The sequence below is a fragment of the Microchirus variegatus genome (genome assembly GCF_963457635.1).
Source record: "Microchirus variegatus genome assembly, chromosome: 13".
In the NCBI taxonomy this organism is placed as follows: Eukaryota; Metazoa; Chordata; class Actinopteri; order Pleuronectiformes; family Soleidae; genus Microchirus; species Microchirus variegatus.
This window is the reverse complement of record NC_139814.1, coordinates 5,965,033-5,982,792: the sequence shown is the minus strand read 5'-3', so window position 1 is coordinate 5,982,792 and position 17,760 is coordinate 5,965,033. Positions and strand designations below refer to the sequence as shown.

Here is a 17,760-nt window from a genome sequence, read left to right as displayed (position 1 = left end):
CAACACGTAAAAGACGTACAGGAAAAAAAATAAAAATGTTACATACTAAGACCGTAATGATCTATTGGCAAATAAAGAACATATATAATAAGAGAACATGCCAAAACCGTGACACCATTGACCGTATAATAATGATGTGTCCCATGCTATGAAACAGGTGGGCTGGTGTGCAACACGCGTGACCCCTGAGGACTGAAAAACAAAACAAACAAAAAAATACAAGCGCAAGCCTTCATTATGTTTACATCACTGTTTTGGGGACGGATTTTGATCCTCACACACAACAACAACAACAAAATAACGCAATAACACAAATGCACACAAACACACAACCCCCTCACCCCCTCTCATCTTGTACCTTGTCTGTTAGACAGCTGTTATCAACGTAACACAAACAAAAACAACAACAATAACAAAAACAGACTAAATTCTTATAGTACCATTTCCTGCAAAAAAAAAAAGAAAAAAAAGAAGAAGCATTATGTTCCTTTACAAAATAACATTATATAGGAAAGTGTAGCAAATTGCATGTTTTAAACTAAAACATCATCATTATTACCTTTATTATTATTATTCATATAAATGTTAAGCTGGTTAATAGGTGGTTGTTCAGTTAGGCAGGCAGCCAGGCACGTAGCTAGTATCATGGCACGGAGGAAAGTAGAAAATATTGTCACTTGTTCGATCCAAACGGATGAAGAGAACACTTCGGTCCGGCATTACACCGTTTTTTTTTTGTTATTGTTTTTTTTTAATATATATATATATATTTTTTTTTATACCAGTTACAAACTGGTTTTAAGCAGTTCAAGAAGTCACGGTCAAATCAAAACCCAAGCAGTCCACTGTTTTGCAGCTGTGGTGAATTTGCATGAATCCCAGAACACTGTCAGTAACAAGAGGGCAGGAGTGAAAGAAACCAACTGATCCTTTTGTACCGATCACACACACACACGCACAAACACACACACACCAGCTAAACTGCAGCCCAGAGCGACGGAAACTCTCACTTTTCAAAAATAAGTTTTGGTTTTTGAACCCATTTGCACAATGGAACTTTTTTCTTTTCTTTTAAAACATGTTTGTACCAGGAAATAAGAAGTCTGAACTGGATCAGATCTGATTGTACCTACATAAAAGAGACTGAATGATGCATGGTTTTAGTTTAGCGCGGTGTAGAGCGGATCAGCTCATTTCACTACAGTTCAGCTGAAGTGTTTTGCTTCCAGCGTGTTATTCTGCTGTGTGGTGGCTGTGCAAGTGCCGAGCTCCTCAAACTCATTCTAAATGAGACCAGTCTAACTTTCAGTCGAGCTTCCAATCCTTTTATTTGGAAAGCGCACAAGTGGCTGTTAATTAAAGGTGATTTCAGCTGCATGCCCAGACTCCATTGTTGAATACTTGCTACAGAGCTGTCAAGTGATCGTCACTCAACAAAAGGATTTAGACTTTCTCCTCCAAATTGTTCCTGCAGCAGTCCAGCGGGATCCAACACTGATTTTTGACCATTTGACAGCCGAGTGCTTCCAGCATGTGGATGTGTTCCGTTTAGTGCCCAGGATAGGCCCATTTTTGACATGAGCTAGCCTCCAGGAACAGGATGGCATACAGCTTATTCATTCAGTGAAACACGTTCGTACAAGTTTGTGAGAGTCGAATGTCTCGGGTTAATTACGCTCTGCGTTCTCTTCCAAGTCTTTACCCTCAGCAACAGTCGAGACCTCTGCGGTTTTCGTGATGTCGGCGCCGTTGTCCGACGGCATTTCGCCTCCTGATTCCTGGTTTGTTGTGTCGTGAGTGTCTACTCTAACCTCTTCTCCAGCTCCTGTTTCATTATCATTGGCACCACCGCCTGTCACTTCTTCTTCCTCTTCCCGATCATCAGTACACACTGCTGTGACATCATCACGTTCACATGTGACCTCGTCCTGGTCACCTCTGTCTGTTTTTCCCTCTGGAGTGACGCTTCGAGACTCCCGCTCTGACATGGCTGTGCTGCTCTGAATTTTCCCATCTTGCGGGTGACCCTTCTTGTCTGTGTACCTGTGTAAGCCCCTCTGTATGTGTGTGGTGAAGTCATAGCGGTCCACGCACACATGGAGGCAAAAGCTGCACTGGTATGGTCCCTGGTCACCGTGACAACTCATGTGCAGGGCGTACATGACCTCGTCGAGAAAGTAGATCCCACAGTGGACGCAGCGATTGGTCAGATCGTCCTGTGTGGCCACTTCCACCGTTGTACGATTCGACGAAACGATCGGCCGATTTGTTGTCAAGTGATCCTGTTCTTCCTTTTTGATCTCCTCTCTCTGGTTCCCTCCCTCACCAGTCCTCTCCTCCTCCTTTTTCTCTCCTTTCCAGTTCTCTCGCAATCTCTCAGCAAGCGGAGACTTCAGCTTCCTCCTTTCAGCACCGTTTGTTGACATGTGGGCGTTTGCAGCACTTGTATCTCTCTGTCTTATTGCAAGATCCAAAGGAGCGTCGTTTTCTAGTGATGACGACGAAGATGATGATGATGAGGTTTGTGGATGAAGAGGAGGAGGGGGATAGTGCGGAGGAGCTGGAGGAGGTGGAAGAGGAGAATAGGGAGAGGCGCAGTAAGGCACCGTGTAGCTTGGCTGATGATGTTGTACTGAAGTCACCATCGCACCAAGATAATGTGCGTTATTTCCGAGGCCACCGGGGCTGCTGAGATTACTGATGCTACCAGGAACCCCAGAGGTGGCCGCCATCTTGTACTTGGTCCAGAATCGGAGCCAGTCTGACTCTGGGGTCAAATCAGGGGAGATGGTTAATGGTAGAGGTAAAGAGAAAAGGGGATACTGATATTTTTCAATTGGTGAACCAGGGGGTGAATAACTGGACGGTTTGGATGGACGCATATACTTTTCGATCGGACTTCCCCTCTCTGATCCTCCTCCACCTTTACCTCCGTCCACTTTCGACGTAAGGCCTCCATCTGCGATGCCCCCGTTGCCCTCGGCGACCAGTGAGGAGGGAGGGTGTGAAGGGAGGAGCAGAGGCGGCATGCGTCTGTGGATCTCCAGCGTCTGATTGGCCAGGAAGGCCTGCGTGGATCGGGGCGAGCGCGAGCGAGGCGAAGGCTGCTGGTTTTTCACCGACGCACAGCTTCGCTCTGACTCCTCCCCGTTCATGCGCTCCTCGCTGGTGATTCGTTGCTGCTTGGAGGTGGGGTTTTCAGACGACAAAGAGTCGGGGTTGAGGCGCTTGCGCGTTCGCCGTCGAATGATTTGCTCGCCGTTGTTCTGCTTGATGATGTTTAGAGGTCTGGGCGTCTAGAAGACAAGAGAAAACAAACAAGTATGGTGAGTGTGATGACATAAATAGTGACTTATGGTTTCCTATGAAATCATATTATTCCATTTTTGTGAAATATTGTAAAAAGTTAACCCTACATTTGTCGTTTCCAACAATGAATGCAAAGCAAAGCGGAAAAAACAACCTTTAAATGTCATATGCTGAAAAATAAAATAAAATAACATACACAGCATTCTTGAGGACAACCGTTTTTGCCCAAACCACAAGGGGGAGCACTTGCATTTGATGTAAATGAAGTTTAACCCAGGACTAAACTTTTTCTTGAACATAAACATATTTGTAAAGAATAAATTTATGTCTTCACGACCATCACTCAGAGATTATTCGTTCTTCTGACGTGTTTTTGTTCAGTGAACGAATAAAACGTTGAATAAAGTTTAATGGTTAAGTAAAAAAAGGCTGAAATAATAGGATAAAGTACTTTTTAAAGAGTTATAAAAGATGAAACATTAACAAATTAAAATATGAGCAAAAACAAAAAAAAAATCAGTCAAAACATTTCCAAATTAATGAAGAAATGTATTTTCTGGAAGTAAAATCAAATGGAGAAGATTGTTCTTTTTTTCCCATTATTATTAAAGAGTTTTCTGCATTTAAACTCAAAACTAATGACTTGCTATCCTCAAAGAATGTGTGTGTGTGTGTGGTGGGTGTATTGGTCTTCTTAACTTTTAAACAGCTTTATGTGTTTAGAGAAAACCCTGCTTTAATATTATATTGATACATAATACACCGTACTTTAAAGACTTTCTTGTGCTCATGTAAACGAGTTAATCACGATGTGAGTGAAAGCACAGAAATTAGTTTTCTGCTTTATAGCCCTTGAGTGATCGTGTTTCACCTTAAGGAGGAGAAAAGGGGAAATAAAACGGAAAGATTTGAGTCAAGAGGAGACAGAGGTGAGATGAATGAGAGAGGGGGAGAGTAATGTGTGGTGAACACAGGAGGGAGATGCAGGAGATGCATAGGAGAAGCAGCAAAAGGAAGGAGGGAGAGACAGGAGTTATTAAAGAAGACAGAAAAAGTCCAACGCTGTGTTCTTTACCGAGCGTGGAGCAGGATCCATTTTGTTTACAATGGCGAGGTGCTAAAATAAAGCCCACTCAGAGGTCGAAAACCCTTATTTTTGATTGTGTTATCGATCGATACACAATAAACATGAAGATGGAATTTTAGATGCTTCCCAAACAACTCATAAAGAAAACATACTTTTTGCTGCTTATTTGTAGGAAGTAATTGGCATTAAAAATACAAAAAACTAAATAATGTTTGATTGACAGCCAACAGAAACATTGTGGCAGTAAATAATGTCTTCTTAAGAGTAAAAACAAAACAAAAGAAGTTTTTAAGTATAGTTCTCTGCACTGTTTTTATGAAACGCAGTTTGTTTTGTTGTTTTTGTCCATCGTCTCACTCGAAATGTCCTCTTCTTTAACTCAGCAGGTTTATGTTCATGTGTCTTGGTCACAGGATGTTTTTTTTTCCAACTTCATAGTTCATTTTGTTATAATATTTATTTAAATCTTACAAGATGTACATAAATATAACATAAATAGGAGGATGATGTGTGTGTACAATTCTAAGTCACACACAAATGCTGTACACCTTTATTATATCTCTTCATACACACCCTCAACTTTCATTACCACTCTCCCCGCTCTTTACCTTATTCTTCCCCTCCTTCTTTGTCTTCCTCCTCTTTTGTTTTCCTCTCCGTGTATCTTTCTCTCCCTTCCTCTATGTCTACCATTTTCTCCCTCTTCTATTCATAACTCTCTTCTCTTTCTCTTCCCCCCTCTCCCTCTCAAGTGTTTTACTAGCTGCTATCCTCTCTAATAATGTGTGTAGAGAATATAAAACTTTTATTACGGGATATAAAGTATGGTTGCCATGATGATTGCCAAGAGAGGAGGGAGCTGGAACGTGATTGGAGCGGCAGATGAGATGCACGGGTTGAACCAAGGACATTTGCAGGGGCAGGAAGGAGTAAAGTTTTGTAGTTTGTCATCCCCTGAAAGCACACGGTGGCCTGTGCTGTGATACTATCAGCCTGTCTGGTTAATTAGACAGAAACTGTTTTTCATTTAGAAATGTATCTATAAATATATATATACATAAATGTACAGTATATATATATATATATATGTGTGTCATTTAACAAGTGAGTGAATGCTGATTAAACACATTCAAAAAACAGTTTAAACCCAGGATTAAACAGTTTCCTGAGCCGCTGGGAACAGGATACATGAATACTATACGCCAATGCTCTGTAGGGCTTGTTTCACCCTTAACTTGAGTTAAATAGCAACATTTTAAGTGAGAATTAGCTTAGACCCCTTAAAACCTATCTGAGGTAGCAAAGTTCAATATTCTGAAGTCAACTAAATTCCTGGCTGGGTCTTTATCTCATCTGTAATTCATGCACTCTAATTAAATTTTGTATTTCCATAGACTTTCCCCAGGCTTAGATGGTAGAGCAGATTCAGTCCATCATATTTCTCACTCTATGGAAATGGCTCACTGTGACTGCTGAAACGGTCTGTGTAACTCCCTGGATCGCACCAAAGCAAATATATTTTTTTCCCCCCCTTCATAATATTACTTTTTTCACAGCGGGATTTACAGATATATATTCAAGAAAATGTAACCGCAGTGTGCTCCATTTAATTTGCATCGTATGCTAATCGAGCAGACATAGGGAATGACAATTAGTGGTCAGAACCACGTTGTCGACTGAGAGACACTCAGCACAGAGTCTATTAAAGAGTCTGAAGTGCTGAATTCCTGATCCCAGATAATCTTTATGAAAGAGTTTACTACATGTTAATTAACTTTTGCATGATACGGCTCCTATTAATAAGATCACTTGTAGGTATCCGTGTTGGTATTTGTAAAGTGCTATTGAAGCTCTACTAAATTGTTTGAAAGAGAACATTATTCTTGGTGCGACTACTGTACAGCCATGTTCTTTTTCCCTCACAGGTCTTTGCTCAGAGTAATCAGTGGATGTTCACACGTTCTTACCGAATGTAGTTTTTGGTATAAACCACACGCGTTGCAGACGTAGCCTCCATTAGCGTTCTTCCTCCACAGTGATGTCTTGGTGGTCAAGCAGTTTGCACAGAAGACGCCGCTTCCCCTGCGCCGCTGCGGATGAAGAAGAAACGCACACAATTAGAAAGTGAACGTGAAAATATAGACGGGAGTAATACATGTATGATGAAGAAAAGGAAATATGATAGGAGAAGGAGTAGTTTTCATGTTATTTAAAGGAGAGAGAAACTGATTTTTATGTGTATTGGATTAGAGCTGAAACGATCAATGGACAAATCGAATTATTAATCGATTACTAAATTAATCGTCAACTATGATAGTCGATTTATCGTTTTGAAGCTAGTTTTTAATTAAAACAGGATTCTGATAGTTTTAGCTTCTTAAATGTGAATATTTTCTTTATTCCTTTGCTCCACATAACAAAGAAATCATTCAAATTAAAATGTTATTAAAATAATCATTAGTTGCAGCACTTTGTTGGATCAAGTTAATAAAATGCCAACACACACACACACACACTGTGTGACAGTAGCTGGTGTGTGTTTTAAATAATATGTGAGTATCTCAGAGAGAACTCAGACTCCCCAAAGAGAGTCATTTTGTCGAGTACTCCTCGACAGACATGGAGAGAACGATTGACTCTTTTACCTTGTTGTACAAAGTGTATTAATGTTTATCCAAACTGCAAGAGGTACTTTACAGTCAAGTCTTTGACTTTACACACACACACACACACACACACACACACACACACACACACACACACACACACACACACACACACACACACACACACACACACACACACACACACACACACACACACACACACACACACACACATGCACACACCAACCTCTACAGTGCAGTGGTGCATAGAAAAGTAGTGTGCGCAAGGAATGGGAGGTGAAAAGGCCAATTGTCACGGCACCGCGCTCCATCACAGTAATGAGCCAATCACAACGTTTCTCCATCCCATTAAGTCCCTGGCCCCATTCAGCACCTTTATGACCCTGGGAGGACAGCATACCACATCTTTCTCCTCCATGAGTCTGTCTGTTCTGTCCATCTGCCTGTCTATCCAACCATTGTTTGTCTTTCCTGTAGTTTTAACTATTGTTGCTCTCCTCTCCTAACCCTGTCCTCACTTCTCTTTCCTGTTGCATTCCTCTTATATTGTCTGATGTAAACTGTTTATACAACACTCTGCTTGTATGGTTAAGAGAGGAGGTTGAATGATCTATCGATTGAGCTTTTTTTTTTTCTTTTTTTTTTAAATAATGGTTAACAGACGATTAACTCAATAAGTAATGGCCAATTACATTAATGTTACAAGCTGTGGAAAAACCCATTTAGTTTAGTTTGTTTTACTCTTGACTGATCTGTGCTGTGTGCATGGTTGTCTCTTTATGTTTTTTGGGTCGTCATGACAACAGCAGCAGCTAATGATGGAGAATATGTGGTGAGTGTGGTATGTGCCTACAGGTACAAGTCCCTAAAATCCAAAAACCAGTCTGCCATGCTCTGCACTGTCATTTCTCCTCCTCTGTTATCACAGCATATTTCTCCCTCTTCCCTGCATAGTGGACTTACTGTCCACCGGGACCTTCGCTTTTCAGCGCTCGTTTTATGTTCATGACAGTACTGAGCGCTTGGCACATTTTCTTCGGGGTTTTAACTTTTCACAAAAGAGTGCTGCTCCTCTGTTGGGCTTTCAGTAGTCTCCGAGCTGCAGCTGGAGCCACGAGCAGCACATTCATCAAGCATCTGTTTCATGATGCCAGCTAAAAGCAGTGGAGCCCGAGTGGGAACAACGCGACTCACGGTTTGCTTTTGCAGCCGTGGTGTAATGCAACGATCACAGTACAATTAAGCACTTTACACGTCTGCGGGAACACACACCACACACGTGTACATGTACATTCTGCATGAAGCCATAATGCAGTGCAGTTTGTAGATTTATTTGACGGATATCACTTGTCAGTTCTGTTCAGGATGAGAGAGGGAGAAACCGTGGCGATATACAGTGTGAATGCTAATGCCGCAAGAAATTTATCACCCATCTTTTAAATGTTATGATATTTGTGTGCACACACACTGTAAGGATGCCGGTGCCTTTAATGGGAGCAAATATGTTACAAAAAAGCATCTTATGTCCCTCAGATCAGGAACTGATTTAACCTTCGTACTCAACAAAGTACATGGATTAGATATGAGGAATGATCGATTAAGCATAAATTCTGCTGATTTAATTGCTTATCTATTTCCTTGCAATAATTCTAGCATATAAACAGGCCTTTTACAGGAAGATGACGCATTTATAGTGACTGAATGTGTTTGACAAGAAGAGAAACAACTTCCCTGGTCTCACAGTCCCAGTGTGTGTGTGTGATACAAAAATGTTTTATGCACTTAACACCTGAGATAATACTGGAGTATTTATGGGACATGTGTTTTTGTGCATCTGACATCAGCCAAACACACATCCTCACGTGCGCTTACGTGTGCTTTGTTTATTTGTTACCTCTTTAGGATGCTTTTCTGGCATAAACTCTGCCCTTGTCAGGACCAGTAGTCCTCATGAAGACCAAAATCTGGTCCTAATGAGGCAGAACCCCATTTCTGAGGACCTGGCTAAGTTTAGGCCTAAGATTTCAATTGTGGTTAGGTTAGGAATTTAACTAACCATGATTGAGGTTAGGATTGATGCTTTGTTAAAGCTGTCGTAATGAATGAAAGTCAATGCAGTGTGCTAAGAAGAATAGCTGTGAAGACCTGTGTGTGTGTGTGTATGTGTGTGTGTAACATGCACCATACGGTCACCACATGTGGAGAGACAAAGCCAGGTGATTGATTGATGTATGCTTCCTGTGTCTCTGTATGTGTAGGTGCACATGCACACGCCTGTGTGTGTGTGTGTGTGTGTGTGTGTGTGTAGTGCTGCAAGCCAAACAGTGCGTCTGTCATCAGAATTCAGTTTCCCTCTGAGCACCTAAATCACTCACATATGGCCCCACAGCTGCCCCTCATTGCAACACACACACAGAGTTATCCTTTTAGGACCAGGTTTTGGTCTCCTTGAGGACTACTGGTCCTGATAAGTTCAGTATTTATGCCATAAAAGGTCCTAAATAGGTAGCAAATATTGAAAATATGTGCTAATAATGGCAAAGTGAGATTTGGATGTGAGGCAGCAATCCAAATCTACAAAGATAGCAAGCACATACTTGTGTGTGTGTGTGAGAGAGAAAGAGAGAAGGTCAAGTGTCAATTACATAGGAAAGTACAAAAATAGCCCCATCACCTTGTAAAAAATCCCACATACAGAGACACACGTTTGCTCATGATCTCAAACTACCTTTTCAATTATCTGCTGGTTGCCTTGGCTCAAACTTTACTTTCGTATATGCACACGCACACACACACACACACACACACACACAAACACACATGGACACATTATTTACCTGTAGAATGTGTGTGTGTGTGTGTGTGTGTGCGTGTGGGGGAATCCATGTGTGTTCCTTCTGATTGATGACTGATACCTGGCCTCTCCCACTCACCTCAGCCTGCAGAGGAGGGCGGCTAGTAATTAGAGCTCAGGGTCTTAATGACATCTATTTATCTGCGACCTGTGATACCGTTCAATTAGCACCACTGTTGACGCCCTCTGACACACACACACACACACAGGCAGCACGTATATAGACACACACAAACATCCATGGGTCAGGAAATTAAACTTTTTTCTCAACTTCTGCCTAATTACGCCAGTTCCAAACAAGCAAATACACTTAAAAGTTGCTTAAAAGTTTAGTTTGAGTCAAGAAAGAAGTGTATTTTACTGCTAAATAAAACGTGACCATGTGGGATTCGCTCATTATTATTTTGCCGCCTAAATGTGTTATCAAGAGACAGATAATGTGGTATTTTATGGAAAGGATCAGTATGAACAATCAGATTACATCAGAATATTCACAGTTTTATCAGGCTCACAATGCCAATGATGAAATTAAGCACAAACTACTCAGTGGCAGCGAGCAAATAAAACAACATGTACAGGCTTACAGTAATTAAGTTCACAATCAGTTCAATCTCTCTGCTCTAGTGCATGGCAGCTCCCATCAGGGAGCTTTTTTACCCTTATGGTAGTAAATTTAAAACATACACAAGGGGAAATATGCACCTGTTAAATGGACTTCATTTCACATGATATGTTTTCCTCCCTCAGTGTTTGTAAACATCTGTAATTGCCTCATTTTAACTCCGTTTTCCGACTTGTATGGTTTACACTGTCATGCCAGATATCTATTAAATGGGTTGAAAAGATTGCTATCCTTTAAATTCAAACAGAAGTTATTGGCCGTTCTAAATCACTTTTTCATGACTTTACTCTATAAAATGCACCAATAAATTATGGCTTCACTCTTTAGAATCAGATTTTTGTTCCAACATCAAAACATATGGTGTAACCACACAGTGGCTGAACCCTTCAGCTGTGGCTTTGAGTCCATTCAGGCTCTCTCTTGAAGCCATAAATTTACAGATGTTATACAAACTGTTTACACTGCCCGCGCTTTTAGATCTTTATGGAAGAGCTGGTCTGGATAGATAAGCTTCCGCTGGTTTGGTTGTGCAGCAACACTGAGCCACTCTCACTCACTTTGTGTACCCCTGTTGTTACAGTGGCCATCTGCAAGCAATGAGTGGTGGCATCTCCAAATAATTCCACCAAGCAGCTTGGTGGCCTAACCATGAGCAGCGCCTGCAGTCTGTTTTAATGCTTACCTCCACTTTAAAAATAAACATCCTGAGTTTATGTTAATCTACCAATTCAGAAAATATGCTTTTATCACAGACTGACGGCATTTCCTTAATTTGTTTTAAGAGGCAAAACATGTTTACTTTTGAATACGGTGAAAAAAAACCCACCCCAAACAATTCTTTCTATGAGAAGGGTCAAATAATTCTTATGATTGCTTTTTTTCCCGAGCACGATTAAAGGAAAATGTAAATGTGCTGAAAACCTTGAGTGAGTTACGTGTTGAAATAGACATTGAGGGAAGTGAAGAGAGAGAAAAAGAATAAATAGATTGAGGCTGCCCTGCGGTCGAAGATACATTTTAAAAAATTGTGCTCTCTAAACAACGTCTTTCAAAATGAAATTACAGTTAATTCACTTAGATAGTAAGTCATTCTTGCGCGTGCACACACACACACACACACACGCAGAGATGCACACGTGCACAGATGCGTGCATTGACTTGCATTAAATCAGCAATTATTTAATCAGGCTAGAAGACTAGCAGGACGAATTAACTAAATTCTATAATGCCAAGTCCAATATCCCATATACTGTATCAGTCTGCTGCTCGCTCCTTAATGTGCACTCATGCACTGACACACATGTACACACACACACGCACGCACGCAAGCATGCACGCACACACACACACGAGGGATGAAAGAGAATAGAGCTGTGCACAAGGATACAGGGAGAGTTGATTAAGAAAAGAATCCTTGCGAACACGCACGCACGCACACACACAGATCTAGGGTTAGGGTTAGCATCTGGGACCAATCTCACAGAGTATAGGTGCTACCAACCATCAACTGTGTGTGTATGTGAGCCATATGGCTCTAGCTGTGTGGTTTCCCTGACTACTGTATGCATTTAAATTACTTTTTCTAATAGAATAATTGTGTTTGTGTTGAACGAATTACAATTGAATGGACACTAAACTTATTTCACCAGTTTATTTCTTATTTAACAAAAGGGAAACAAAACCCAAAAGCACTTGGGATAAAAATAAGCCACACACAAAGAAATGGCAGAAAGCCAGTGTAATATTTCCCATCTCTTGTAACTTTGTGGAAAGGGAAACAAAACAACAGCCCCCTACAGGATTCAAGGGGCATTTCACAAAACAATAATGATAACAAAAGGGCCCTTGTGTATTCGCCAGGTAATGCATAAGTGATTATTTTTTAAGGTGCTAGCACATTTCACCAAGTCACAGAGGAACACAGCTAAATTGTTTGTTTTGCTGTGTTTCAAAGCACGCAAGGTCTTATTGAATACTAATGAAGAAACAAGGTGACCGTCACATCTACCACCAGGTTTTGCAACAGCATATTGATGCTTCAACAAAATGTCATATGGATTTCTATGGCAATAAAACTGCAAATATAGTATTACTATATTATATTAGATGGGGAAAGACAGGGAAAATGACCAGTGTGTGTGCTAAAACAACAGCTCACACTGAGCATGAACCTCAGCTCGGTGTGCGTCTGCTTGGAGCCCGTCCTCCAGACACAGACTGCTCCAGCAGCCCTCACACTCCAGCACAATGGTATCAGGTCAGCACATTCAGCAGCTCTTTACAGGCTGCGGTGACAGAACCAACTGAAAATCAAATTTCAGGCCAAAAAAACCTTGGTGATGACACAAGACTATTTAAAAACCAAGACATACAGTGAGGAGGAAACTCAGAATAAAATCCGTCTTCAGACATAAGCTGTACAGTGAGCCACACAGGAGCTGGAAGGTGGATTTTTGTGGCCTTCTACTGCAATAATACTCACAAAAGCCTGCTCTAGTATATCTACAGTATATACTGTACACAATCATGATGTAATGATTGAGGAAAGAAGAAGAGGCTGTAAATTGTCTGAAGAGTCTGAAAGTTTTTGCTGAAACTTGTGTCACATATAGCGTCTCGACTCCTTCTCTCTGTACAAAAATGAAGCCAAAATATGCTGCAAGCGCTGACATCTCACACTGAATACATCAACTGAAGCCAGAACCTGCACTGTTGTGATTGTGGTGTGGAGCCACTGTATTTACAACCCATCTAATAGACCACTCTAGACCAGAAAAAAAAGAAATAAACAGTCAATCTCGACAACAGACTGCATATCAAAATGGAAGTTGTCTTCTGGTTGCAAAACAAACTCATACTTTCACCTGCAAGCCAGCACTGAGTAAACAATACCAGCTGTCAATCACACTGGTGTCAACTTGTATGTAGGGCTGCAACGTTTAATTAATTATTAATGGGTTAGTAAATTAATTGTCAACTAATTTCATAATCAGTTTGAATTTTTTCGCATTTTTCAGCTAATTAAAAGTGAATATTTTCTGGTTTCTTTGCTCCATATAACAAATGAATCATTAAAATTTATTAATTTTAGTTTGTGAACCAAAGAAGACATTTGAGAACATCATAATTTCAAGTGATCAACATTTTATGGACCAAAGGATTACTCGATTAATCAAGAAAATAATCGACAGTTTAATTGATTATGAAAATAACCGTTAGTTGCAGCCCTATCCTTATGTGATGTGTTTTATTGTCCATTTCTTCTAAATAGGAACATCATTTTACAAAAGTGACATCGTGTTCTATTGAAGAAGACCTTAAACTACCAATTGGGATCATTAAATGCTCAGGAAAAGGTTTACTGATGTAAACTGTTGTTTTCGAAACCAGGAGAGTCGCCGCCTGCTGGTTAACTGCTACTCAACTCAACTCAACTTTATTTATAGAGCGCTTTAGGCAGCTAAAGCTGGTACAAAGTGCTTAACAGTACAATAAATAAAACATGGCACATAAAACATAGGAGACAAAATAAAAACAATAAAACTATAAAACAGTAACAATGTTTAAATAATAAAAAAACAATAAAACTATAAAACAATAAAAATGTTTAAACAATAAAACACTAAAACAAGAGCAGAGTCTCATGCTGAGTTGAACGCAGAAGAATAAAAATGTGTTTTAAGATGAGTTTTAAAAATGGACAGTGAGGGGGCCTGTCTAATATGAAGCGGGAGGGCGTTCCAAAGTTTGGGACCGGCAATGGAGAAAGCTCTTTCCCCTCTGAGCTTCCGTTTAGACCTCGGTACCTCCAGGAGCAGCTGGTCAGCTGACCTGAGGCACCGAGCAGGAGTGTAAGGATGGAGAAGCTCAGAGAGGTAAGGCGGGGCAAGACCATTTAAAGATTTAAAAACAAATAAAAGAATCTTAAAATGGACTCTAAAATGCACAGGCAGCCAGTGAAGGGAGGCCAAAATGGGAGTAATGTGCTCCCTCTTACGTGCTCCAGTTAAGAGGCGAGCAGCAGCGTTCTGGACCAACTGGAGGCGTGAGAGGGAGGACTGGCTGACTCCAAGATAAAGAGCATTACAGTAATCCAGCCGAGATGTAACAAAGGCATGGATTACTGTTTCAAAGTGCTTTTGTGAGAGAAAAGGCCTCACCTTTGCCAGCTGCCTGAGGTGAAAAAAGCTGGACTTTACTGTTGCCCCAATTTGCCGGTCCAATTTAAAATCACTGTCCATAATAAAACCTAAGTTTGTCACTAAAGGCTTCACATACGATGCCAAAGGGCCCAAATCAGCAGGGGGGGGTTCACTAGAGCCGCTAGGACCAAACATTATGACTTCCGTCTTCTTTTCATTAAATTTTAAAAAGTTCAGTGACATCCATGCTTTTATGTCATCAAGACATAATAGAAGTGGTTGCAGACAGGCATTTTTCTTACTCAGTGGGACATAAATCTGACTGTCGTCTGCATAAAAATGAAATGAGATGCCATGTTTTCTCAAGATGGAGCCCAGGGGAAGCAGATACAGGGAGAAGAGCAGGGGCCCTAAAATTGAGCCCTGTGGAACCCCATATGACAGTGGAGCAGAGCGGGACTCAGAGCCACCGAGGCGTACACACACAGATCTTCCCTCAAGATACGATCTAAACCAATTAAGGGCGCTACCACTAATGCCCACTAGGTGCTGCAAGCGTGCCACTAAAATATTGTGGTCCACAGTGTCAAACGCTGCAGTTAGGTCCAGCAGGACAAGGATCACAGAGTCTCCAGAATCAACCGTCAGGAGGATGTCATTAAACACTCTTAATAAAGCTGACTCTGTACTATGCCTTGTTTTAAAGCCAGACTGGAAAATCTCCAGAATATCATGCTCGTCCAGGAACGACTGCAACTGGGCGTGGACAACTTTTTCCAGGATCTTTGAAATAAAAGGCAGCTTGGAGATAGGTCTATAATTGGCTAGCATAACACGATCAAGGCCAGGTTTCTTAAGCAGGGGTTGTACAACAGCATGTTTAAAACATTGGGGGACAACACCAGAAGACAGACTGCTGTTAATAATGGCCAGGACTGACTGCCCTATACAAGGAAATACCTCTTTAAAAAAGTGAGGCGGGACAGTGTCACAGGGAGAGCCTGATGGCTTCATCTGGGCAACCACTTTTTCTAAGGCAATCAGAGACACGGGCTCAAACGAATCAAGCACAGCTGAGAAAAGCACACTGTCAGAGGGGTCAGACACAGGTGTGGTGATTAGAGCCCTTGTGGTAGCAACCTTATCAATGAAGAACTGCAGGAAGCTATTGCACATTTCAGGGGATTCCTCTGTGCACACAGGCTGAGGTGAGCCAAGAACAGACTCTATGGTTTTAAATAACACACGTGGGTTGTGAGAGTTTGATTCAATAATATTTGACAGGTGCTCTCTTCTGGACTCTTTGACAGTGCTCTGGTAGCAGCGCCAGCTGTCTTTTAGGATTTGGCGAGAAACCTGCAGCTTGTCCTTTTTCCACCTGCGTTCAGCTTTGCGGCAATCCTGTCTGGCTGCGCGAGTTCTCGCATTGAACCAGGGCTCAGGTTTAGCTTTGGGCTGCACGGTTTTAAATGGAGCCACAGAGTCCAATATGGTTCGGCAGGAGGAGTGAAACGAAGAACTGAGCACCTCCGTGTTTGGTAATAATTCAGAAGGGACACAGAGCTGGTTAAAGGCAGCAGAAAACTGACCGGCAGTGACAGAGTTAAATATCCTACGACAGCGAGCAGGGGCGGCAGATTTAACTGTAGCACAGGAGACAGGAGCTTCGAACAGTACCGGCAAATGATCGGAAAACACATCGTCACATATTTCCACGTTTGACACAGACAGACCGTGACAGAGGACGAGGTCTAGTGTGTGTCCACGTTCATGAGTGGGACCAGACACACACTGCTCTAAGTTAAAAGAGTCAATAAGGCTTAAAAAGTCCTTCACCAACTGTTTGTCAGGACAGCACACGTGAATGTTAAAATCCCCTACAAAGAGAACGCGATCGTACTTGGGCATAATTTCAGCCAGAAAATCAGAGAAGTCATTTAGGAAGTCTTTGTTGTATTTGGGCGGTCGGTAGATGACGGCACACAGCACCGGGCACTACTTCCCTCCTACTTCCATTTTGTGATAAATAAATATAAATAAATATATATAAATAAATAAACAAATAATAATCTGAAATTACAAATAGAAACACATTTAAAAAGAAAAAGGTTACTTGATGTGTTAGGTTTTAGTTAGCTCATGTTACAACCATGGAGGAGGCGGGGTTTGGGATCTATACTGCCGCCAGCCACCAGGGAGCGATCAAGTCGGTTTGGCTCATAAAGTTTGAGGAGCTATTATTTTATCCTTCTTTATAAACGATAATGTTCCCCATGTAACATCACTGTAGGACAAAACAAACCACAAAGTCAGAAGGACGAAACAAATGTTTACAAATGAGTCTGTTTCACTTGAACGGCCAAAGCGACACTTCATCCCTCCAGCCTGTCACTTAAGTGCGAGGGAGGTGAGCGGGTCAGGAGGAAGGTGATGATTGCTCATCAGTGATTGGTGTTGATGTTCAAGAAGCCTGTGACAATGACGTCTGAAACGCTGCATAAGCACTGTGCTTTGTTAACGGTGACCCAGACTCTTTCAGTATGATGCAAGTTCGCTGATAAGAGTTGGGGAAAAAAGTAAAGTTGGAACTTGATGAATGTGACATGTGCTGGTGTTTGTTAACAGCTCAGTCCAATTATAATACTGTAAACGTACAGATGCAGCTGCACCATAACAAAACAATGTCTATACACAGTGGAGGAGCTGGGTAAGAGAGCACAAGATACGGCAAATCAGATCCTTTGTTAAGAACATACAACAACACAAACACACACACACACACAGCTCTGTGTGAGAGGTGTCATCTTTCACAACAGCCTTGACATCCTGTGTGTGTGTGTGTTAACGTGTGGGTGTGTGCACGAGTGTGTGCGTTTCTGTGCGCGCGTGTAAAACTGTGAGGAAAGAGACCAAGACAGATGAGCACGAAAAGAAAAGACCGGAAAACACCAGAATCAGATGACATCACCATGATACACGCACATCTACACTTGGCACAAAGGGAGAGTGAGGTCAGTCTCTCACACACACACACACACACACAAACACAAACACAAACACACACACGTTTGTGCAGCTATTCCTCCTAGCACACTGAATTGCCTCCCATTCATTTAGAA

General features: G+C 41.5%; 1 protein-coding gene across 1 annotated transcript in view; it reads right to left on the bottom strand.

The window, feature by feature from the left end:
• Window positions 1-1,667: 1,667 nt before the first annotated feature.
• Window positions 1,668-17,760, bottom strand: part of trps1 (trichorhinophalangeal syndrome I) — a gene marked incomplete at its 3' end in the record, with an annotated part of 91,039 nt that continues 74,946 nt past the window's right edge. The window contains exons 9-10 of the mRNA XM_083900194.1: window positions 6,364-6,486; window positions 1,668-3,296 (exon numbers count right to left, since the gene is read on the bottom strand). Of these exons, the coding sequence (XP_083756320.1) occupies window positions 1,668-3,296; window positions 6,364-6,486 (1,752 nt within the window). The remainder of the gene's footprint in view (window positions 3,297-6,363; window positions 6,487-17,760) is intronic.